Here is a 26,552-nt window from a genome sequence, read left to right as displayed (position 1 = left end):
TATTACACTTTTAAAACCACCTAGAAAATGTATATATAAAAAATATATATATTTTCTCTACAGAGATGGATACAGTTCTCTATTCAATCACAAAATTTCCCTTATCTAGCTAGTTTTTACAGCATTTATTATTGTATTATATCTTTCCTTTATGATCATTGGCTCAGAAAATATGAAGGAAGCATGTGCCTTGTGTCAGCTGCACATATAAAACATGAAGATTCTGTCTTTTTTTGAGTTAATTGAAACAAATCACTCATTATTAGAGCTGATATCTGTCACTTCATTACTCAGTTACACTGCATGCAAATATTCCCAGCTGTGTGGCTAGGGGGCTCACCTCTACCAGTTTGGATGCCAGGTACATGGAGATTGTGGTGCTTTTATAAAACATCATAGAGAGTCCTGCCAGAAACCCTGAGAATAAAGACAAACACGATGCCGGATTAAACAATTTAAGAGAGAGAAGGAAAAAGAGAAAAAGAAGCAAAAGGGAGAGAAGGAAAGAGAGCAAGAGAGAGAATGAAAAGAGAGAGTGGGAGATAGAGAGAGGAGAGAGAGAGGGTGGGGGGAGAGGAGGAAATGGAGAGAGAGAGAGGGAGAGGGAAGAGAGAGAGAGAGAAAGGAGAGCAAGAAAGGAGAGAGAGATGGGTGAGAGAGAGAGGAAGAAAAGAGGGATAGAGAAGAAAGAAAGAAAGGAGAGCGATAAAGGAGAAAGAGAGGGGTGAGAGAGAGAGGAAGAAAAGAGAGGGAGAGGAATAAAAGAGAGAGAGAGAGAGAAGGGGGGAGGGGAGAGAGAAAGGGAGAGAGAGAGGGAGAGAAGGAAAAGGGAGAGTTACGGGGAGAGAAGGACAAGAGAGAAGGAGAGAGAGAAAGAGGGAGAGGGAGAAGGAAAAAAATGAGGGAAAGAAGGAAAAGAGAAAGAAGAGGGAGAAAAGAAAAATAGAGCGAGGGAAAGAAGTAAAAGCAAGAGAGAGGGAAAGAAGGAAAAAAAGGGGGCGGGGGAAGAAGGAAGCAGGACAGAAGGTAAATAGAGAGAGAAAGAAGGAAGAAAGAGAGAAGAAAAAATGAGAAAGACAGAGAGAGGGAAGGAAAATATAGAGAAAGAGAAGGTCAGAGAGAGGAAAAGAGAGAGAAGGAAATGAGAGCGCGAGTGAAAGAAATTGATTTATTTTTACTTACAGATTTGCCATAGGACTTACCAGCAATGAGGGCATGAAGCTCATCATCCAAGTTCCGCACCCACCTCAAGAAGCAGCTGGTGCCCTGAATAAATAAATAATTATGAATGTACATTACACAACATTTGATTCCAAGTTTACACCAATATATGTTCCTATATTTTAAATAAACCAATAAATCCCTGTTTGAAAACATTCACTTAAAGCCAGTTAAAACATAATTTCAAAAGTCTAGCTGAACACAACTACAAAGTTAGGCCTATCTAAATTTGACCGGATGGACAGGATTCCAGATCTTGCAGTCACAAACAAGTACACAAAGAGACTTCAGTGCTTGTTTTCATAAAGACTATATTATAACTTATCATATGTTCTTAGTACACTATGGAATGGTTATTAGCCAAACCCCATGTTATTAAAGAGACCTCATCAGTCTAGTGTCTCCTTCTTTCCCTCCATTACATTGTTGCAACTTTTGTGAGTTTGGCACTAAACTCCCACGTCTTGAAATGTTGGATGCCTTTGCCCCCTGCTTTGTGCTGAGGTTTCTTCCATTGACCCCTACATGACTGCTGAGACCTGAAGTGACATAAGGGTCAGAGGAAGCAGCCACAGCATATGGCAGGGAACACAGGTACCCAACACTCCAGCTGCAGTGCTGTAATGCAGGGGAGGTGGACAGAGACCACCGGAGAGGTGAACATAATTCAGGTAAAATAATTTCTAAAGAGACTGACAAGGTCTCTTTAAAGTGTAAGTAAACCCTCCTATCGTTTTCAGCCAAGGAAGCTGCCATCTTGGCCTCTGTTTAATTTACAAGTGCCATGATGCTGCACTTGTGATCAGTTATGACACCGGCCATTGGATGGTTTGACAGTTTGGTTGAGAGCACAAACCAATGGGAGGGTTACATTTCCGGCAAGTGCCAGAAATTAAACTGTTTTATGGATGGGTTTACTTCCACTTTAAGTGTATGGAAACCTTTACAAAGAACTGTCCTTATTTGTTACCCGTTGGCTAAATATGCAATTGAAAGAATTTTGTTTGGTAAGTGCACCCCTCGATCATGCCATGAATTTAGAGATGCTCTATACACAACTCCCATGTTACCTCAATTAGTGTGCCGTTGAGATATGAGAGTAGAATGGTATAAGTGGTTCTGCAAAAGACAGCTGGGCAGGAATGGCAAAATCCAGTCCAAAAAATGGTTTGTTACGTTAGCTCACAACCAGACTTAGGAGCCAAGTGCATTTCTGGCAGCTCAACTGGTATATTTGTGCAAATACAAGGCCTCTGAAGGGATAAAACATGGAGAAATGTGCGTACAGAAATGTACTACATACAGGGATGGACTGGCCATTGGGACTACAGGGAGTTTCCTGGTGGGCCGATGGCTCAGTGGGCCGTCTTCAGTGACAGCGGACCGCCGCCCCCCTCCGCTCCTCTGTCTCTCCCTTTCCGCAGCGCTCACCTCCTCTCCCTCCCCGCAAAGCTCACCTGGGGGGACAAAGAAGCAGGGGGAGGACCAGAGGAGCAGGGGGGATGACAGAGGAGCATGGGGGAGGGGACAGACAGCTGACTCAACAGCTATGGCCTGGGAGTTTCTGACTTCAGCCTAATCTGGTCCCATAAGGGGGGGCACCGAACTGATTCTTTGCCCCAGGTGAAATAATGTCTAGCTTCCCCACTGGTACTGCCTATAAGAGGACCAGTACCAGCCGTTCTACTCTAATAAAGTAGAACGGCTAGTGAAGGAGGAGAGGGGGCTTGGGTGGCCGGGGGGGTGCAGGAGTTGTCCGGCCGCCATGGGAGAGACCTGTCAAAGTGGGCCAGTCTGGATGAAATCTAGGGACACATTTTTGTCCCAGTCCAGCCCTGACTACATATGTGTGTTTTTTTTTTCCATATCTAGTACAATCGATCTTTTCTCAATGCCTGTACCCACTGATGTTGAAATATGCAATGTAAGCATACCTAATGATATATTTCTTTATGATGATATTTAAATGCAAAATATATTTATGTACCAGATGATCTCCTAGATGGGCTAGAAAAAAAAATTGAATAGTAGTGGAATCGTGTAGCCTACATACCTTATAAATACTGACAAAAGAACCCAGGAAAGCTCCCAGCTGAAAGTTCTCCTTATTGTAGAACAGGGAGGGCAATCTGGAAGGTTTTGTAAACATGACACGGAAGGCGGACGGGATCCGGAGGCAGCACTGGATCAAATAACCAACGCTGAACATTCGAACGAACCCCTGAAAAAAAATATATTGTTCATACTTCATTTAGAAAACTCCACTTGCAAACATAAATAGAAGAGTTTGGTTGAAAACCACGGCAGGGCTAGAACATACAAATGCACCTCTTCCCTTGATTGACAAGAATATAAATAAGAGAAAATCAGGATTATAGCGTGCCAGAAACGAAATTGACAAAGATAACAACATTAACAAATTTGAATTAATCCAAGATACAAATCTAGTGGATAAAATGCACATATTCAAATTGTGCTCAAATTATAAATCTTAGGTAGAGGTTGGTGCTGTAGTGTCTCCTCCCAACATGTTTCGCCAGTAATGGCTTCTTCAGGGGACTTTATAAGACACTGATACCTTGAATAATCAATTACAGAGGAAAGCCCACCTAATCGTCAGCATCAAGGAATGGAGAAGGATTGCCGCATGACATATAAAGACCAAAATAATGTGCACAAGATTAGAAGATAGCGACATGATATAGAACCAATTCAAAAATTATTTAGCGGTGCATACATGTCTGTATAAGCCCTCTGGTCCCTAAATAGAAGAGATACTCGGCCTTGTATCCAGAATAATGTTACTGTATCAGGAGTTGAGACATCTTTGTAGTAAGACCCCGTACACACGAGAGGATTATCTGCTGGGAACGGTCCTCCGGACCGTTCCCGCGGATAAATCCTCTGGCTGATTTGATCGGATGGTTGTACTAACCATCAGATCGAAATCCGCGCGGAATCCATCCGCGGTGACGTGTCGCGCCGTCACCGCGATGATGACGCGGCGACGTGGGCGACGCTGGAAGGTAAAGACTTCCCACGCATGCGACGAATCATTACGACGCATGCGAGGGAGGTGATCGGACGGATTGATCCGGTGAGTCTGTACAGACCACCGGATCAATCCGATGGACAGGATTCCAGCGGATGGATTTCTTAGCATGCTGGGCCGTACACACCACAGGATCTATCCGCTGGAACTGATCCGCGGATAAATACCAGCGGATAGATCCTCTCGTGTGTACGGGGCCTAACAGTTTAACAGCCTTTTCTGTTCCAGCATGTCTGTGCACAAAACCAGTTCCAAGACATGGTTTAATGACTCTGGTATGGAGGAACCCAGGTAGCAGTGGCCTGCAATGACCTTAAAGCCGCGTACACGCGATCAGTCCATCCGATGAGAACGGTCTGATGGACCGTTTTCATAGGTTAACCGATGAAGCTGACTGATGGTCCGTCGCGCCTACACACCATTGGTTAAATAACCGATCGTGTCAGAACGCGGTGACGTAAAACACGACGTGCTGAAAAAAACGAAGTTCAATGCTCCCAAGCATGCGTCGACTTGATTCTGAGAATGCGTGGATTTTTAACCGATGGTTGTGCCTACTAAGTTGGCTTTTTTTTAACCGATGGTTAAATAACCTATGGGGCCTACACACGATCGGTTTTGACCAATGAAAACGGTCCATCAGACCGATGTCCTCTGTTTAACCTATTGTGTGTATGAGGCCTAACACTACTGCACCTCTATGGGAAGAACTGGAACAATGATTATGAGTTTATGGCCTCACAAATGGTCTTTTTGGCTGAATTGGCACAAATTCCCACAGAAACACTCCACAATCCTTTGGAGAGCCTTCCCAAAAGACAGATTGGAAGCTGTTACAGCTTCAAAGTTAGGCCTTGTACACACGATAGGATAGCCAGAGGACAACGGTCTGAAGGATCGTTGTCTTAGGTTAACCGATGAAGCTGACTGATGGTCCGTCACGCCTACACACCATAGGATAAATAACCGATCGTGTCAGAACGCGGTGACGTAAAACACAACGACGTGCTGAAAAAAACTAAGTTCAATGCTTCCAAGCATGCGTCGACTTGATTCTGAGCATGCGCAGGTTTTTAACTGATGCTTTTGCATACTAATGATTGGTTTTGACCTATCGGTTACCAGTCCATCGGTTAAATTTTAAAGCAAGTTCCTATTTTTTTAACCGAAGGTTAAATAACCTATGGGGCCCACACACGATCGGTTTTGACTGATGAAAACGGTCCTTCAGACCGTTGTCCTCTGGCTATCCTATTGTGTGTACGAGGCCTTAGTGTTTGGCAGATGGGGATGATGATGATGGGGGGTAAACTCCATAATAATGGTACGAGGATCAGGTGTCCTAAAATGTTTGGATCTATAGTGTATTATATACTGAAACCTGGTTTTAAAAATATTAAGACTCATAAACATAATTTGCATTAAGCCAATGTGTGTTTAAATTAACTGTAAAAAGACAATAATTTATTAGATACACCTTGCTAGTACCGGGTTGGACCCACTTTTGCCTTCAGAACTGCCTTAATTCTTGGTGGCATAGATTCAACAAGGTGTTGGAAACATTCCTCAGAGATTTTGGTCCTTATTGACATGATAGGATCGTGCAGATTTGTCGGCTGCACATCCATAATGCGAATCTCTGGTTCCACCACATTCCAAAGGTGCTCTACTGGATTGAGATCTGATGACTGTGGAGGCCATTGGAGTACAGTGATCTCATTGTCATGTTCAAGAAACCAGTGATGAGATGATTTGAGCTTTGTGACATGGTGCATTAACCTGCTGGAAGGAGCCATCAGAAGATGGATACACTGTAGTCATAAAGGGATGGACATGGTCAGCAACAATACTCAGGTAAGCCGTGGTGTTTAAAGAGGAGGTTCACCCTAAAACAGGTATATACCATTCCATCCAGCATACTGCCGACATGTACAGTATGCTGTACATACGCTTGTATAGCTATTTCCCCCCCCCCCCCCCGGCTTCCGGGTAGTGCCTCCCGCGGGAGTGGGCGTTCCTATTCAGAGACTAATTGACGTGATGACAAAAGCTTTCCCACGGCGCATAAGGTGCGTCACCAGTTTCCGGAAGAAGCCGAACTGCGAGTCAGCGCTATACGGCGCCTGCACACCGAAGTTCGGCTTCTTTCGGAAACTGGTGACGCGCATTATGCAACGGGGGGGAAACTTTTGTCATCACGTCAATCACTAATGCCGCGTACAGACGGTCGTTTTTTGTGATAGAAAAAAACGACGTTTTATGTGATGAAAAAAAACAACGTTTTTCAAACTTCATTTTCAAAAACGAGCATACACACCATCGTTTTTTCCAAAAGCTCTAGCAAAGCGCGGTTACGTTCAGCACGTACGACGGCACTCTGTTCCATTCAAACTCGCTTCATAAATTGCTTCTGAGCATGCGCGGGTTTAAAAACGTTGTTTTAAACGTCGTTTTGCCCACACACTATCATTTTAAATGGCACAAAAAACGACGTTTTGAAAAACGACACAAAAAATTCAAGCATGTTCGAATTTTTTTGTGTCGTTTTTCAGAAGACATAAAACGACGTTTTCCCATGGAATGTTATATACATGTTTTTTAGGGTGAACCTCCGCTTTAAACAAATGTCTAATTAGTACTAAGGGGCCCAAAGTGCGCCAAGAAAATATCACCCACACCATTACACCACCACCACCAGCCTGAACCGTTCATACAAGGCAGGATGGATCCACGCTTTTTTTGTTTACGCCAAACTTTGTCCGTACCATCTGAATGTCGCCGATGAAATAAAAAAATCATCAGACCAGGCAACATTTCTATTCTATGTTCTATTGTCCAATTTTGAGCCTGTACGAATTGTAGCCGTAGTGTCCTGTTCTTAGCTGAAAGGAGTAACACCCGGCGTGGTCTTCTGCTGCGGTAGCCCATCTGCTTCAAGGTTCGATGTGTTGTGCATTCAGAGATGGTATTCTGCATACCTTGGTTGTAACGAGTGAGTATTTCAGTCACTGTTGCCTTTTTATCATCTTGAACCAGTCTGCCCATTGTCCTCTGATCTCAAGGCATTTTCCTCCACACTACTGCCGCAAACTGGATATTTTCTCATACACGGACCATTCTCTGTAAATCCTAGAGATGGCTGTGTGTGAGAATTCCAGTAGATCAGCAGTTTTTAAAATACTCCGACCAGCCCGTCTGGCACCAACAACCATGCCAAGTTCAAAGTCACTTAAATCCCCTTTCTTCCCCATTCTGATGCTTGGTTTGAACTTCAGCGAGTCATCTTCACCTTTAGGTAGATTCAGGTAGATAGGATTAAACTTGCGGCGGCGATGCTTAGCCTTTTTAGGCTACGCCGCCGTAAATTAGCTAGGCTAGTAATGATTCTAAATCAACTTAAATCAACTTACCTGCTAATCTACGGCGGCGTAGCCTAAAACGAGCGGGCGTAAGGGCGCCTAATTCAAATTGGTTGGAGAGGGGCGTGTTGTATGGAAATGAGGCTTGACCTCACGTTTTTTTTTCGTTTTCTGCGACTGCGCATGCGCCGGGCGCCTACATTTCCAAGTGCGCATTGCGGCTAAGTACGCCGTTACGGGCCTATTGATTTCGACGTGGACGTAAACTGCGTAACTCCCGATTCGCGGACGACTTACGCAAACGACGTAAAAAAAATTCGAACCTCGCGGCGGGAACGGCGGCCATACTTTAACATTGTTATTCCACCTCATAGGTGGAATAACTTTAGGCCGCCTAAGGCCTTACGGAAACGACGTAATTCGACTGCGGCGGGCTGGCGTACGTTCGGGAATCAGCGTACAAGCTCATTTACATAATCTACGCCGGCCGCAATGGAAGTGCCACCAAGCGGCCATCCGAAAAATTGCAAGCTAAGATAGAACGGCGCAAGCCGTCCTATCTTAGCTTTGTTTAAGCGTATCTCTGTTTGAGCATACGGCGGCGTAGATTCAGAGTTAGGTCGGCTTATCTACTCTTTGTGAATCTACCTACTTGTCTAGATGTCTAAATGTATTGGGTTGCTGCCGTGTGATTGGCTGATTAGCAATTTGTGTTACCAAGCAATTTACCAGGTGTACCTAATAAAGTGGCCGGTAAAAGTATTTTCAAGCGCACTGTGAGGTCAACCAGCAACCTGAGTTTGGATTTAACCAATTGGAAAAATTGTATATTAAATGCAGACGGCAGTAAGTGAGTTCAACAGTCTAGGTCGAGTTAAAGGCAATTGTAACTAATTTGATTGATTAAATGCCTAATCCCAATTAACAGTGATAATGTTCATGTCTCTTGGACCAGATCCTTGGCTAAGCATACATGGATAACATAAAAAGGTCTGCTTGTTCATTTATATTAGACATTTCATTTAACAAAGTTCTTCAAAGAAACACGCCTGCCACCCCTGGCTGGATTCCGGTACATCTTGTTACAATTACCGCTTCCCAACCCGTGGATGTTTGGATGTTGTCAACGTACCTTAATGCAGTAAGAGATACAATTGTCTTCGTAGTGCTTGCAACATCTGTGCCTTGGCCCGTGTTTGCATCTAAACACAAAGCCATAAATTACATGGAAGAATGCGACATGTAAATAAAAATTTAAGTGTGTATATCAAATAAATAAATAAACATACATTCGACCAGGTCCTTGTATTGGAAAATGCAATGATATATAGCTGGAATAAAATTTCAAGATAAACTGCTATAATGGTTTTCGTATGATCCAGTTCCAGTTAGGTTATAAATAACTCCCCATTCATCACACAAGGGTCTATAGACTGACCTGGGAACTCATCCATTAAAGAGCAATAGCCAGATTCAGAGAGGTTTACGCCGGCGTATCAGTAGATACGCCTTCGTAACTCTGAAATTGAGATACACTAAAATGTAGCTAAGATACGACGGCGCCCGCCGTCGTATCTTAGCTGACTATTTACGCCGGCCGCTAGGGGCGTGTACGCTGATTTACGCCTAGAATGCGCAAATCAGCGAGATATGCCTATTCACAAACGTACGCTTGCTCGTCGCAGTAAAGATACGCCGTTTACGTAAGGCGTTTTCAGGCGTAAAGTTAGTCCAACAAAAAGCTGGCCCAGCCAATGTTAAGTATGGACGTCAGTCACGCGTCGAATTTTGAAATTTTTACGTCGTTTGCGTAAGTCGTCCGTGAATGGGGCTGGGCGTAATTTACGTTCACGTCAAAACTAATAAGACTTTGCGGCATAATTTGGAGCAATGCACACTGGGCGTATGCGCCGTTCGTAAAAAACGTCAATCACGTCGGGTCACGATTCACTAGCATAAAACACGCCCACCTCTTCACAATTTGAATTAGGCGCGCTTAGGCCGGCACATTTACACTACGTCGCCGTAACTTACGACGCAAGTGCTTTGTGAATACAGCACTTGCCTCTCTAACTTACGGCGGCGTAGCGTATATGCGATACGCTACGCCTGCCTAACGTTAGGCTCTCCTACCTGAATCTAGCTACAACTCTGCATTGCTTAGCATCCTGTAATCTTATCTGTTGCTATGAAGCAAGCGACTCTAATGCCGCGTACACACGACTGTTTTTCATGCCGAGAAAAATGACATTTTTTAAATTGGTCATTAAAAACGGTCGTCGTTTTTCTCGTCGTGAACAACGGTTGTGTGTACGCTTTAACGACGGGGAAAAAAAACGTGCATGCTCAGAAGCAAGTTAGGAGACGGGAAATTAGCATAATCAGCCCAAAGGGTGGCGCCATTCGCATGGAACTTCCCCTTTATAGTGCCGGCATACGTGTTGTACGTCATCGCGCTTTGCTAGAGCAAAACGTTGAGAAAAATTTCGTTTTTTTCCATGACATGAAAAATGGTCGTGTGTAAATAATTATAACAAATAATAATATGATTATAATAAAAAATATTCAATAATGTAATCAAATCAAAATCACTGAAATTTGCTCAGTTGCAGAATTGTCGCTGTCATTACTTTAATTTTTTTATGAAGAATTTCCCCACAAATCGCTATCGCACAATTCTGCAAGTGATTATAATTTATTATCGCTGTTTTCTAGCTGCTCTAAAACCATTTTTGACATAAAAAGACACTTTTGGTTGCCATGGACAATCTACAGTTTGCAGTGAGAAAGAACAGTTTTTATTTTATAAAAGAACATGTAGGACACTGGGCAGACCACTAGGGACAAGGGAGGTGTGTATTTTTTACATACAGTACTGTAATCTATAAGATTACAATATACTGTATGTAATGTGTTTGTTTACGTTTTTGAATTTGGCGCCGTCCTCCGCTCCCGTGCGTCGTAACGTCGCAGGGAACGGAGATCGCGGCACACAGAGGCGCTGTGTGAATCGAGCGAGGTCCCGCTCGCTCATACAGCGAGGCGGCATCGCTGGATCCAGGGACAAGGTAAGTAAACCCTGCCTATGGCTGCAGCAAGGCGAGCCCGAGTCTGACTCGGGGTTACCGATCGCAGCACGAAAATTTAACCCCAAGTCAGACTTGGGAATACCGCCAGGGGGGTTAAAGTGATATTAAAGGTTCGTGTTTTATTATTTTTAAATAACAAACATGTCATACTTACCTCCACTGTGCCATTAGTTTTGCACAGAGTGGCCCTGATCGTCCTCTTCTGAGGTCCCACGGCGGCTCTCGCGGCTCCTCCCCGCATTAGGTAACCCCCTCTGGGAAGCTCTCTCCCGAGGGGATTACCTTGCGGGTGCTCTCCCTGTGTCATACACTCAGCATCTATGACTCGGCCCCGCTCCCCGGCACCCACGTCATTGGATTTCATTGACAGCAGCAGGAGCCAATGGCTGCGTTGCTATCAATCTATCCAATGAAGAGCCAAGCCACGGACAGAGCGACGCAGGATCGCACCCACGGATATTCGGGGCTCAGGTAATTAAAAGGGGGGGGGGCGGACACTGCAAGGTGTTTTTTTCACCCTATTGCATGGGATACATTAAGGTGAAAAAACACGAGGCTTTACAACCCCTTTTAATCTTATTGTTGTATCTTAGAACACTGACACTTTGTTTCAAAATAGTGCTAACTTATTGTAACAACATCAGAATTGTTTTTGCCACTTTTGCGAACTGTATAACCCCCGTTTCTTTGTTGTTAGACCATATACGCAGTAGGTCCCTGCCACGTTACTAGGCAGAACAAGAAAATGCCTTGTTTACAGACGATCGCGGGCACCCGGCGGACATAGAGTCCACGGATACGCTCACCGAGCACTGCAGGGAATTCAAAAGGGATGTACAGGTACGTCCCTTTGCACAGCCGTGCCATTCTGCCGACGTATATGTACATGTGGCGATTGGCAAGTGGTTAAAATGCAAATCAATATGAAACCTTTTTGGAAAGGTTGTTTTTCTGTCTATCACTTTCAAAATAAGCCTACCATTAACTGCTTGCCGACCTGCCGCCGTCATTCTACGGTGGCAGGTTGGCTCTCCTGCGCGAGAACCCGTCATACTACGTCGGCTCTCTCGCAGGCTACCAGGGGCTCGCTCGCCCCCGACTCCCGTGCGCGTGCCCGGTGGGCGCGATCGCCGCCGGGCACATGCGATCGCTCGTTACAGAGCGGGGACCGGTCCTGTCAGGGGGGGAAATGCTGATCTTCTGTTCATACAATGTATGAACAGAAGATCAGTGATTTCCCCTAGGGAGGCCACCCCCCCCCCCACAGTAAGAACACACCCAGGGACATACTAAACCCCTTCCCCGCCCCCTAGTGTTAACCCCTTCACTGCCAGTGGCATTTTTATAGTAATCCAATGCATTTTTATAGCACTGATCGCTATAAAAATGCCAATGGTCCCAAAAATGTGTCAAAAGTGTCCGCCATAATGTCGCAGTACCGAAAAAAATCGCTGATCGCCGCCATTAGTAGTAAAAAAAAAATATTAATAAAAATGCCATAAAAATACCCCTATTTTGTAAACGCTATAACTTTTACGCAAACCAATCAATAAACGCTTATTGCGATTTTTTTTAACAAAAAATATGTAGAAGAATACGTATCGGCCTAAACTGAGGAAAAAAATTGTTTTTTTATAAATTTTTGGGGGATATTTATTACAGCAAAAAGTTAAAAATATTTATTTTTTTCAAAATTGTCGCTCTATTTTTGTTTATAGCGCAAAAACTAAAAACCGCAGAGGTGATCAAATACCACCAAAAGAAAGCTCTATTTGTGGGAAAAAAAGGACGCCAATTTTGTTTGGGAGCCACGTCGCACGACCGCGTAATTGTCAGTTAAAGCGACGCAGTGCCGAATCGCAAAAAGTACTCTGGTCTTTGACCAGCAATATGGTCCGGGGTTAAGTGGTTAAAATTATAGACTGATCATTTCTTTGTCAGTGGACAAACATACAAAATCAGCAGGAGATCAAATACTTTTTTCCCTCACAGTATATATATATATATTTTTAGTCCATTTCTAATCAATGTCCTGTTTATTTGCATACTTCGAGTCCTACTGGTCATGCACCGTTCCTGTCCCCGCTATACGATTGGCCCTTTAAAATCTGTCAAATTTAATTACATCTCCCGCTTGTTTTACCAGCCTCCAGGCGCCGGTATAAAAGACACCCCGTACCACCATTAGGTATACTTGAAAAACAAAGCGGCCTCTGAAACGCGTTGTATAACCCCTTGCGGCTTTCTGCCTTGTCCCAAGAAGATGCCACTGCTATCTCCAAATTCCATTGGCAGCCCTGGCACCCCAATGCATGACAGCTGGTCCTGCCAGTCAGACGGCTGCGATGACTACAGCTCCCTCACTTGGAGGGGCATCCTGTTTACCTAGATGCAAGTATTTCATTATTGATTACAAAAATAAGATTTAATGCTGCCATTGATGCTTGTGCTTTGTGTCTTCCACATACCTAGAGGATCTTCCCTGATCTGATGAGCCCTGCTGCATTACAATTGACCTATTCATCCATCCATCCTGGATTACATCCATTCTTGTGACCCATCCTGCATTTATCCATACCAAGGCTGGTGTCCATTGCATGTTATCCTGGCTTGCTCCACTGGATTTCAGACCCCCTAGGAGCACCGGTTTGTAAGCTTCTTTTACAGATCCAAGTACTTTCATGTAACGCTTCCCTATAATGTAGTTTTATGTGCCTGAACCATTGAGCGAACAGAGAATTGTTTTCTCACTGGAGGATGAAAGGGGGCTGTAGAGCACACAGGGGCAGCAGAAGGAAGTGGTATAGGAGGAGTAGCTGCATAAAGAGGAACTCATTTTTGCATTTTCTTCCTGCAGGGGCAGAATAACCGCTTTTCCACCTCTCCCTTCCACAGGCATTCAGCGGCTGCAGGAGGAAAATAAAGAAATCAATTCCCCTATATGCAGCCACCCCTGCTGCTCCACCTATCCAGGCATACAGGGGGGATGCAAAGGCCCCCAGCAGAATGGGGCCAGGTCGCAAATTACGACCCCTGTAAGTACGGCCCTGGGCTACATGATGCTGAATGCCTTCCAGCCAGTAAATGGGGCAGGTTCTATCTGACTTGCACAGCTTCCAATGCATACTGTGAGAAGCTCATGGTGTGCAATGAAATCAGAGTAAGCGATTTCAGTACAGGAGAGGAGCCTGTACGACTATGCAAGACTTAAAGGGGTTGTAAAGGTACAATTTTTTTTTTCCTAAATAGCTTCCTTTACCTTAGTGCAGTCCTCCTTCACTTACCTCATCCTTCCATTTTGCTTTTAAAAGTCCTTATTTCTTCTGAGAAATCCTCACTTCCTGTTCTTCTGTCTAACTCCACACAGTAATGCAAGGCTTTCTCCCTGGTGTGGAGTGTCGTGCTCGCCCCCTCCAATGGACTACCGGAGAGTCAGGACGCTCTCTACGTTGCAGATAGAGAAAGAAGCTGTGTGTTAGTGGGCGTCCTGACCCTCCTGTAGTCCAACATACCCGCCCAAGGGAGGGGGCGAGCACGACACTCCACACCAGGTAGAAAGCCTCACATTACTGTGTGTAGTTACAGACAGAAGAACAGAAAGTGAGGATTTCTCAGAAGAAATAAAAACATTTAAAAGCAAAATGGAAGGATGAGGTAAGTGAAGGAGGACTGCACTAAGGTAAAGGAAGCTATTTAGGGAAAAAAAATTGTACCTTTACAACCCCTTTAAAGGGGTTGTAAACCTACGTGTTTTTTCACCTTAATGCATTCTATGCATTAAGGTTTACCCCCGTTTAACTTACCTGAGCCCCGAATTTCCGTAGGCGCGTCCCCGCCATCCGTTTCTCCTTGGAGTCCCGGCTTTGATTGGAGAGATTGATAGCAGCGCAGCCATTTGCTTCCGCTTCTGTCAATCAAATCCAATGGCATGGGCACCGGGGGGCGGGGCCGAGTCATACACTCAGCGTCTATGGACGTTGAATGATGGACTCAGGAGCGCGCCCGCAAGGTAACCCCCTCGGGAGAGAGCTTCCCAGAGGGGGTTATCTAATGCGGGGAGGAGCCGCAAGAGCCACCAGAACAGGTGGATCGGGGCCACTCTGTGCAAAACGAACTGCACAGTGGAGGTAAGGTAAAAAAAGGAAAAAAAAACGGGAACCTTTAGTGTCACTTTAAGGGGTTGCTGAAGTACAGCTTCAACAGAATGAGATATCTCTGCTACTCAGTTGCCACGCTTCAGTTATTTTATACTATGAAGCAGGCTAGAGATGGCCTCAGGCGTGTTCCGGATCCTAGTTCCAACCCACCGACCCGATTCCCTGCCAGGAAGCCGACACTGCACACCGCTAATCACAGACAGTGAGGCATTTCCTGATCTGTGCAGCTGCGGACCGGGAAATGTCTCACTGCCTGTGATTAGCGGTGTGCAGTGTCGGCTTCCTGGCGGGATCGGGCAGGTGGGTTGGGACTAGGATCCGGAACATGCCCAAGGCCATCTCTAGCAGGCACAAGGAAGAATAAAACTTTACTGCAAACAGGTTTTATTTTCTTATTATTTTAGAATTTGTTAGGACGGGGAATAGTTAACATTTCTGGGAGGTTTTTATTTCTGCCTGTGAGCCCATTGGGGACATTTTCCTTCACTTCTTGTCCCTGTGATCTCCAAGCAAGGAATAAGGGGGTGCTGTAGTCACCGGGACAAGAGAGTACAGACAGTAAAAAAAAGAAAAAGAAAAAGGGAGGTATTTTGGGAAAAAAGTGGCGTTTTTTTTTCTTTTTCTGGCTTCACAGTGGCCTATTGCCGGCTGCACAAAATCCCAGCCTGAAATCAAAGATTACAGCTCAGACAGAAAAAGAGACAGACTAGGTATTGCTAAAACGCTGTAACCAAACTACTATAGAGCAAAATGAAAAACATATTTCAGAGCTTAGGGAAGGGATTGGCGTATTTGTTCTGCATACGAACATGTTGTGCAACACTTATTATAGAGACTCATCCTTGTGAAAGTGGATTCCTGACATTTTCTCTCTGGATTTGAAACATTTACATGATTTATAAAGGAGATTTTGGCTGAAATTTGTCATCTCTATTTCTAGAATGACTTTCTCAGGATAAAGGCAAATCTGCATTCCACATAAAATGGTAGGATCAGCCCACAGAGACTGTCACTTTGCTCATGCAAGTGACAGAGAGATTTCAGAGTCTCCCACAACCCACGTACATTCAACCACTTCCCAGCAGTCCTTACCCTATGTTAGCTATGTTTCAGCTTACCAGGGTGGGCAAGAGGGAAAGCCGCCAAGGGCGCAGTGGCAAGGGAGGGCACCCCTCGTCGCGTGAAAGCTCCAGATCAGTGGCTAGCAACCAGGGGCCATACAGTTACTGCTGTGACATTGTGCGCCAACATACCCGAGCGAGCAAAGTCCTTTCTTGTATTAAGAGAGGTATGGACTCCAGAGACAGAAATATCATTTTGCCCCTGTACAAATCATTAGTAAGACCTCATCTGGAATATGCAGTTCAGTTTTGGGCACCAGTTCTCAAAAAGGATATCGGGGAACTGGAGAAAGTGCAGAGAAGGGCAACCAAACTGATACGAGGAATGGAGGAGCTCAGCTATGAGGAAAGATTAGAAGAACTAAATGTATTCACTCTTGAGAAGAGGAGAATAAGGGGGGATATGATCAACATGTACAAATATATAAGAGGTCCATACAGTGAACTTGGTGTTGAGTTATTCACTTTACGGTCAACACTGAGGACAAGGGGGCACTCTTTACGTCTAGAGGAAAAGAGATTTCACCTCCAAATACGGAAAGGTTTTTTCACAGTAAGAGCTGTGAAAATGTGGAACAGACTCCCTCCAGAGGTGGTTCTGGCCAGCTCAGTAGATTGCTTTAAGAAAGGCCTGGATTCTTTCCTAAATGTACAGAATATAACTGAGTACTAAGATTTGTAGGTAAAGTTGATCCAGGGTAAATCCGATTGCCTCTCGGGGGATCAGGAAGGAATTTTTTCCCCTGCTGTAGCAAATTGGATCATGCTCTGCTGGGGTTTTTTGCCTTCCTCTGGATCAACTGTGGGTATGGAGTTGGGTGTATAGGATTGTACTGTGTTTTTTATTTTGTTTTTTGTGGTTGAACTGGATGGACTTGTGTCTTTTTTCAACCTGACTAACTATGTAACTATACCCGCTTTCCACCCGATCCTCCCACAGCTGACATAAAAACACACCTTCTACCTACAAGAAAGCAAGTGATTGGCCGTGCAGGGGCAGTGCACACTCTATGACGGTGGTTCTCAACCTTCCTAGTGCCGTGACCCCTTGATAAAATTTCCCAGGTTGTGGGGACCCCTAACAGTAAAATTATTTTCGTATTGTGGGTTGTGAGCACCCAAGGCAAGACAAGTAATTTGCGCCCCTAACCCATTAACATTTAGAGCTCCCCAAGTTCCTTCCACATGTACAATATTAAAACCCCTTTGTGACGTCTCGTAGCAGTGACACCTTTGCCGAAATCAGGAGATACGGTCTCATCCAGCCCCTCCCACTTCACATTCATCACCAGTCAGCTGACCTCTAGTCTCTGCCCCCCAAAGCCATGCCATGAACTGAATGGGCGCCTGCGAAGAGCCTGAGTGGGCAAAAAGGTTGGGAGAGCGGTGCAGGCTTTTGGAACAGCCCAAGATTTGGTGACCCCTGGCAAATCATCATTCGACCCCCAGGTTGAGAACCGCTGCTCCATGACAACCATGGACAGTTGGAGCAAGGGGGCAAAGAATGGACACAAGGTGGTAACCCACTTAATTGCATGCATTAGGAAGGGGCCGCAGGTCTGCATCCTTGCCCTGGGCACTGGACGAACCTGTCCCGGTACTGGAGCTGGCTTGAGCACTGCATTATGGCGAGAGGTAAAATGCAGCACATTCCCCCTCCCATACCCAGGGATGTTGCGTTGGCTTTGACATGCCACAGTGGCAGGGGGAGAAGATCCATATTCATGTAAAATTATCCAATCCTCCACCCCTCCATCGTAGTCTCCAAGAGAAAGCAGGTGTGTTGGCTTGGACAAACCAGTGGCATGGGAGCAGGTCCTTATTCATAAAAAAAACACCCAATCCCCCACCCCTCCATCATGGTCTCCAAGAGAAAGCAGGTGTGTTGGCTTTGACACACCAGTGGCATGGGAGCAGGTCCTTAGTCATAAAAAAACACCCAATCCCCCCACCCCTCCATCATGGTCTCCAAGAGAAAGCAGGTGTGTTGGCTTTGACAAACCAGTGGCATGGGAGCAGGTCCTTATTCATAAAAAAACACCCAATCCCCCCACCCCTCCATCATGGTCTCCAAGAGAAAACAGGTGTGTTGGCTTTGAAACACCACAGTGGCAGGGGAGCAGGTCCTTATTCATAGAGAAACACCCAATCCCCCACCCCTCCATCATGGTCTCCAAGAGAAAGGTGAACACACACAAGGGGAAGGAGACTGAGGAACATCCTGGTGCTCACATCACATTGAGGTGGTCAGCTCTGAGCACTTCCAGGATCACAGCAGTCAGATTTAAGCATCTGTCATCGAAAAAGAGGCATTCGGTGGCTCTCTGTCCCCTGTCTGTCTGTCCCTATATAAAGTACTTGTCATTTGCACAATGCTAAAAAATAGAAGGCCTTCTCATCAGGCTCTAACGTTAAGTAAAAAAGAAATAAAAATGTGTTAAATTATTTTTTGTAAGATTTAAAAAAAAATGTAAGGACCCCCCCCCCCTCAATCATGCAATCTCAATCTACCTTAAATACCCACACCTAGGAGGCATGCGTGAAGGTAAACACAAATTGTACAATATCATGCAAACAAGAGGCAGAGGAATACTTTCTTGGCCATCAATAATAATTGAAGTGGATGTAAACCCGATTCATGAAATCTGAGCTGGGCACATGTATCTGCAGTATTTTGTTATCTCTCTTCAATGAGCTATGTCTTATAGATCTCTTCACAACTGTTCCTCTGTTATCAGCCTGATAACTCCTGACAAATTCTCGAACACTTTAGACAAAAGCAGCCTGAATCTTTAGTCAGGGGAGGTTGCTAAAATAGATTAGCAGGGAGCAGGTCCTATTACAAAACACCTCTGAGAGTCTCTGCCTATGTGAAGAGGGGGTGTGTGCCTTTCCTCCAATCAGAAATGTTAGCTATCTTAGCTGTATGCCCAGACATCACACTCTGGGTTAACCAGGAAGAGAAAATCTCATAACTTGATCTCAACTTTATAAACAGTATATAAATGTGAAGACAGCAGATATACATGTAAAACCTATGTAGGGAGATTTGGTTCATCTCTGTATCATCTGAGGCTGTTCACTTCACTGGGTGTATGGAGGGTTACATCCACTTCAACTCTAAATTAATGAGTTTTCTAAAGGTTGTAAACATTTTTAAAGCTAGTAAGACAGGACAGGATGACGTGTCTGCAGCTTTACTCCTAAGTCCTGTCTATTTTTTTACCAATATACTTCACACATATAGGCAACGTATACAAATTGTCATTCTACCAAGTGGAAGAATGAAAGAGTCAATTTAATTGTCAAAAAAGAAATACAAAACATTTAGCAAAATCATTTTCTCCAATGTTCTCGCTGTCCTTCAACATTTCAGACATCCTACAATACAATAATGTAGAACTGCCATAGCAAAAGGTACCATATTTATCAGCGTATATCGCGCACTTTTTTGCCCTGAAAATCAGGGCAAAATCGTGGGTGCGCGATATACACCGATACCCACGCCGAGTTTTGAATACTGCGCCGACATATACCGAGCGCAGTACACTCGGGTATAGTCGGCCAGTCTCGGCTTCTTCCGTGCTCACGTACAGGACGTGAGCGCGACAGTTGCCGAGCCTGCCCGAGTGTACTGCGCTCGGTATATGCTGGCGCAGTATTCAAAACTCGGCGCGGGAAAGGAGTGGGGAGGACGCCGGACCCGACGAAGAGGACACCCGAAGGCGGACAGCGGATTCGCCGATGGACGCCGCGCAAGACACCAAAACTGTAAGTACAAAAAAATCTTTTTTTCCACAGGAATGGGGGCAACTTTAGGGGTGCGCGTTATACCCCGATAAATACGGTATATCATGCAGGTTGAATAAAGGATTTAGCTTGAAGCTTTGTTGTACTTAAAATGCCTGAAAAGGCGCTCCAAGCTTTCCAAAGCCGCTTTTCAAAAGCAAAGGACACACGATCAGCAAGAGCCAAAATGAGGCAACCCTTCCCTGTTCCTTATTAGTCTATCAGGGGAAAGCTTTTCAGGCAGAAACTGGGCACCCATGTGACACTTGTTCACTAGTTTGGTTTTCAGGAGGTTCTACGGTCAGGAATATCATTTGGAAGCTTTCTCACCTTATATCAATGACAAGAAACTGCTTGAAACCCCTCTGAGAAGAAAGAAAACACGATGAAGGAGCTTTACTTACACTGAGTCCATAAGTTTCTTTATTAAAGAAAATATGTTGATCCGCTGGGATCTCTCTGCCGGCTCCTTGCTCTTCTTCACAGTTTTGGCATACATGGTCTCAGGCAGGAGTGAATGTGCAGGAATCTCTTCCTTTCCCACAATAAATCTAGACATAAAAATGAATACATATCAGCTGTAGAACAAGATCACTCCTTCCGCCCCATATTAACCAGTATTCTAATCACAGGAAGGGAGGTGCAAACCATTTCCTACAGGATTGTTCAGGAAGAGCCTTATGCCGCGTACACACGGTCGTTTTTCGGCATGAAAAAAACAAAATTTTTCAGCATGTCCAAAAAACGAAGTTTTTCCAACTTCATCATTAAAAACGATGTTGCCCACACACCATCGTTTTTAAAAAATGATGAACAAAGCGCGGTGACGTACAACACGTACGACGGCACTCTAAAGGGGAAGTTCCATTCGCCTTTGGGCTGCTTTAGCTGATTCCGTGTTAGTAAAAGACGATTCACGCTTTTCTGTCTGTTACAGCGTGATGAATGTGCTTACTCCATTACGAATGGTAGTTTTACCTGAACGAGCGCTCCCGTCCCATAACTCGCTTCTGGGCATGCGCAGGTTTAAAACGTAGTTGTGGGGAGGACAGAAGGTCCACCATCTCACTTCCTTAAAAAAGTAAGGACACGGGGATAGGGTTGGGTTATATTATAAAAGGGATGAGTGTGTTAGGGGGTGTTTAATCCCCCCCCCTTTTTTTTTTGTTCTTTCTCTTAACACTTTTTTCAAACTTTTCTCACTTTGGCCCCTTTCTCCCCATCCCCCTCCCCCTCCTTCCCCTTTTTTTTTTTTTGATTAGGGAGAGGGGAGAGGAAAATATGCCCCTAGTTTAAAGGACATCACTATAGAGATAGTATCGTAAGGATGGACCCAGCTCTGTACCCACACAAATGTTTTATGTTATTTTTGTAATATGAAGTTTGTATATGTTAATGTTATAAAGAAAAAAAAAAACGTAGTTTTAGCCCACACACGATCATTTTTTACAACCCGAAAAATGACATTTTTCAGAAGCCCACACACGATGATTTTAAATGACGTTTTTAAAAATGTCATTTTTTTTCATGCCGAAAAACGACCGTTTGTACGCAGAATTAGGGTAATGCTGCTTTATTTTTGCCGAATTAATGTTGCCTATCCTAGCTTATAACATCCAATGGACCGGTGGTGGTTGTTTTTTGTTTTTTTTTGGGGGGGGGGGGTAGCGGCAAACAACCACCCCCCCAGTGTAGGTAGGTAGGTCTGTGTTCGGGTCACCACCACTTCCGGTCGGTCTGTCATCAAGCCCAGGACTTACCCCATCTATGTTGGGGTTTAGGCAGCGGGTGGGTTGCGTCCTCTCCTCCTCTTCTGCATCTTCCACTGTGCGTGTCCTTTCTGCTCCTAGGTGTCCAATAGGATCACCTGTCCTTTCAGCCAATCAGATGACGGGTCTTAGAACCTGCTTCCTGATTGACTGGGAGGAGGATCAGTGTGGCAATAGCAAATTTCATTCACTACTGTCACACAACTGGGTGGGCTCGGAGTGCAGTGCTCTTCAGCCCCAGTCTACCCTTTTCCGAAGCCTATTGGAGCCTCTGGCTCTAATCACTTGCTTCAAATCCACCCCCCCAATTGATCCGGCGCCTTGCATGTAGATCAGGGAGCCAGACGCATGGATGGGGGGGGGGGGCAGGATAATACAAACAGCCTTTTCCAGATACATTTAAAGCGGTGGTTCCCCCTTAAAAACAACTTTTTTTTATTTCACTGCCCCCCCACATTCCATCACGATTAAGGCACATATTTTGTTTTTCCTGCTGTATACCTTACTACAGCATATTCACCCGTGCATCCGGGTTGCGAGTCCCGTGGGAGTGGGCGTTCCTCACATGCTGTTGATTGACGTTTTGCCCAAAAACTAGCTCTCCCCTAGTCGCGTAAGCCGCGTCACGATTGGCGAAAGGAGCCGAACGGCGATGCGCATGCGCAGTATAGCGCCGACTCGCCGTTCGGCTCCTTTCGCCAACTGTGACGCGGCTTACGCGACGGGGGAGAGCTTGTTTTTGGGCAAAACGTCAATCAACAGCATGTGAGGAACGCCCACTCCCGCGGGACTCGCAACCCGGATGCACGGGTGAATATGCTGTAGTAAGGTATGTACAGCAGGAAAAAAAAAAATATGTGCCTTAATCGTGATGGAATGTGGGGGGGCAGTGAAATAAAAAAAAGTTGTTTTTAAGGGGGAACCACCGCTTTAACCTCCCTGGCGGTATGATTCTTTCAGAAAAAACATGCTGAAAGCGGTACCATTATTTGCAAGGAAATTTGGCGTTTTATATTGTAGGTCTGTCATTTTTAGAAATAACTCACTTAAATCTGACCAAACAAGCTTCTAATAGGCATCCCGGGTATGAAATTTTTTTAAAAACAAAATTATAAATTATAATATAATAAATAATTATAAATCAATATAACAAATAATAATATAATTATAATAAAAATTATTCAATAATGTAATCAAATCAAAATCACTGAAATTTGCTCAGTTGCAGAATTGTTGCTGTCATTATTTTTTTTTTTTTATGACGAATTTCCCCACAAATCGCTATCGCACAATTCTGCAAGTGATTATAATTTATTATCGCTGTTTTTTAGCTGATCTAAAACTATTTTTGACATAAAGGGACACTTTTGGTTGCTATGGACAATCTACAGTTTGCAGGGAGAAAGAAACGTTTTTATTATATAAAATGACATGCAGGGCAATGGACAGACCACTAGGGACAAGGGGGGTGTGTTTTTTTTTACATACAGTACTGTAATCTATAAGATTACAGTATACTGTATGTATAGTGTTTGTTTACTTTTTTGAATTTGGCGCCGTTCTCCGTCCCCGTGCGTCGTAACGTCGCAGGGAACGGAGATCGGCGTCACACGGAGGCACTGTGTGAATCGAGCGAGGTCCTGCTCGCTCACACAGCGCGGTGGCATCGCTGGATCCAGGGACAAGGTAAGTGAAACTCCCTGTACATCCAGCGAGGCGAGCCCGAGTCTGACTCGGGGTTACCGATCCTTGCCCAAAAATCTCACCCCGAGTCAGACTCGGGAACACCGCCCAGGAGGTTAATAAAACATTAAAATTGATCTTCACAATGTAAAATACAACTTTAATGCTTTAAGTATTTATTTTGTCCTACTTTCATTTGACAGTCCATTTCCTATTGGCCTAATATTGAAATCCGTTTTTACCCTTAAGTCATTCATGAATACATTTATTTTTTACATGTAAGCAGTATTGAATACCCGACTGTGGGGCAGTATGTGCCCAGAGACAAATGATAGAGAAGCAGACTGCTAGCATTCCGGGTATTCGTCCCTGGGGCGCATACTGCCCCAATACAGAAGTACCACTCGGTGTGCCATCCAGCCCCGTCTAGCTGCAGCAGCTGCCAGTATCTTATAGGCTTTTACAGGCTGCCAGCAGCGGGGGGGTTGGACGCTATGATTGTACTTTCCACCCGCAGCACAGAAACGTCGGAGCCTCATGCACCAGGACTGAACACCCACCGAGCATGAGACCTTTGTGTTACTTAACTGCAGTATTATATTAATAGTCCTCTGAATTTGATTTGGGACTTGTACAGGTATAAAGCCAACTTATTCTTTACCTATGTAAAGAGCTTTAAAAAAAAAAATCTATTTGCAGGAATTTTAGTGGGGAGTTTTTTTATCATTGTTGATCAGGAAGATGGATCTGAAGAGGCATCTGCTTCATTTTTGTTTGGTTTCCGTCAGAGGCGTCCCTAGGGGGGGGGGCAGAGGGGGCCCTGACCCCCCCAACATCATGCTGTGCCCCACCATGTGCCCCCCCCCAAAAAAAAAAAAGTTTTTTTTTTTTTGCAATTTTTTTATTTTGCTCCCCGAGAGGGAGAGCGTCCCCAGTCAGCTCTGCGGGGAATTCCTCCCCCTCCCTGTGCTCGCTGACACTGCATAATGCGAGCGCTCACACAACCAGATATTCTAGCCTGGGCCGTGTTTAAGTGTGTGCACTGCAGACTGCAGTACACTGTAATCACTGAACTACATTATCTCCATCCCTTCTCTCTCCCCCCATCTGTCTCCCTCCCCCTCTCCTGTTCTTTCAAAACATTCACAATTTACTTTCACTTTCAGTTAGGCAGATAATATACGGTGCACATTTCTTTCCTGCATCCACAGATTGCAGGAAAGAAACTTGCATGATTCCCCCATCAACAGACAGTGGTGACAGGGGAATATCCCTCCTGCCCAGCAATTATACAATTATATTCTCCCGACAAACAGTGATTATCACCAGTGGCTATACAGCAACCACTAGTGATAATTATAAGAGAATCTGCTCATTAATAATACAAATCAAAGCCAGTTTCTGCTGAACCAGCTGAGATTTAAACTGTCTATGGCTGGTCTAAGCTCCTAGGCAGCCCATACATTGATTAGCACTGTGGAGTGTCGGCTTCCTGGCGTGATCGGGCATGTGGGATTTCAAACACACCCGAGCCCATCTCTATTGGTTGTAGACAGTTGAGCTCCCTGCAGGTTGCTTAGCAGCAGTGAACCTTTCTCTGACAAGCTGATCGGGATGCAATCCAGGTGATGCTCCCAGACAAATCCTAGTCATAAATATCAGTGATTTTATTGATCAAAGCCCACACTTTACAGGCATAGAGCCCACATGGCTGCTGATCATACGGTTGATTATAGTTATGTGGTTGTACTCTTGATGCTAATAAATACTGTGTTTATTAGATCTGACTGGGAGCATCACCTGGATCACATGCCGATCAGCATGTCAACAGAGAAGGTTATACAGCATTACTGCTGCTAGGTGACCAGCTGGGGGCTCAGCTCTCTATAACCAATAGTGCCAGCCTTCCCCTGCATGCACCCGTAATGTCACCAGCACTAGGTCCTAATAGACTGTCGCCGCTGCCAAGGAGACAGACGCCAGACCAGCTCTGTAAATAGCAGAGACAGGACAGCTGGGGAACCCTAGAGTGGCAGAACACCAGGGCCCCATTGGCAAAACAACCTTTGCAACCCTGATAGTTCTCCCACTGCTTTGGACCCTTATATTTTCTTGGTGTGCTGGTGACATATATCTCTTGTTTTCTGCCACCCTGGGGGGCCCCAGTATAGCAGGAAGGGAGCTCACTGCAGAACATGTGAAAGGGCCCATAGTGGGATAATAGTAAAGGGCCCCAGGATATATATATATATATAGATATATATATAATTGCATTTTATAGTTGGCCCCCCTACTTTTGTCCCTTTCCCCCCATGTGCCCCCCCCCTAAATATGAAAGCTGGAGACGCCACTGGTTTCCGTCTCATTCTAACATAGGCTGTGTTAGCATCTGAATAAAGGGGGATGCCAAAAAAAAATTTGTTTCGTTATTTAATTTCTAACTAATTCCGTTTAGTTAAATTTGTTAAATTTGTTTTTTTGGATTCATTTAGTTTTGTTTTGTTTATTCGTTTTTAAATTCCATTTGAATTTGATTTCCAATGCCCTGTTCACACGACTGTTTTTTCCGTTGAATAAAATCGGACGTTTTTTCCCCGACGGAATTCAGCTCAAGCTGTCTTGCATACACACTGTCACACCAAATTCCGACCGTCAAGAACGCGGTGACGTACAACACTACGACGAGCCGAGAAAAATTAAGTTCAATGCTTCCGAGCATGCGTCGACTTGATTCTGAGCATGCGTGGATTTTAGTACGTCGAATTCCACACAGACGAGCAGATTTTCCGATAGGAATTTTTTCCTTTGGAAAAATAGAGAACAAGTTCTCTATCTAAGCCCGTCTGATTTTCCGATGTAAAAGGTCCGATGGGGCATACACACGGTCGGAATATCCAATGACAAGCTCCCATCGGACTTTTACCATCGGAAAATCCGACCGTGTGTACGTGTCATCATTTTCTGAATTGAATTAAATTAGCTTAAAAAGAAAAATATTGAATCCGCATTGTAATTCAAATTTCCTTATTTCAGATTATTTACCGTATTTATCGGCGTATACCGCGCACTTTTTTCCCCCTTAAAATCAGGAGAAATCGTGGGTGCGCGATATACGCCGATCCCCGCTGTCTCTGAGCCGCTAGCCTAGACCTGAACCGAGTGTACTGCGCACTCGGCTAGGCTCGGCTACGCTCGGCCCGCAGCCACACGAGAGGAGCCGAGAGAAGCCGAGAGGAGCCGAACACACAGGAAATCCGGCTCCTCTCGGCTCGAGCCAAATCCAAAAACAAACACCGGACACGCTGGACGGAG

General features: G+C 44.8%; 1 protein-coding gene across 1 annotated transcript in view; it reads right to left on the bottom strand.

Annotated features, from left to right (window-relative positions):
- The window catches only part of TMEM135 (transmembrane protein 135), a 497,220-nt gene that overhangs the window by 15,559 nt on the left and 455,109 nt on the right, over window positions 1-26,552 (bottom strand). The window contains exons 8-12 of the mRNA XM_040340102.1: window positions 20,193-20,339; window positions 8,765-8,834; window positions 3,275-3,442; window positions 1,203-1,266; window positions 341-417 (exon numbers count right to left, since the gene is read on the bottom strand). Of these exons, the coding sequence (XP_040196036.1) occupies window positions 341-417; window positions 1,203-1,266; window positions 3,275-3,442; window positions 8,765-8,834; window positions 20,193-20,339 (526 nt within the window). The remainder of the gene's footprint in view (window positions 1-340; window positions 418-1,202; window positions 1,267-3,274; window positions 3,443-8,764; window positions 8,835-20,192; window positions 20,340-26,552) is intronic.

This window comes from Rana temporaria, chromosome 2 (assembly GCF_905171775.1).
Source record: "Rana temporaria chromosome 2, aRanTem1.1, whole genome shotgun sequence".
In the NCBI taxonomy this organism is placed as follows: Eukaryota; Metazoa; Chordata; class Amphibia; order Anura; family Ranidae; genus Rana; species Rana temporaria.
This window is presented reverse-complemented; position numbering and strand designations above follow the sequence as displayed.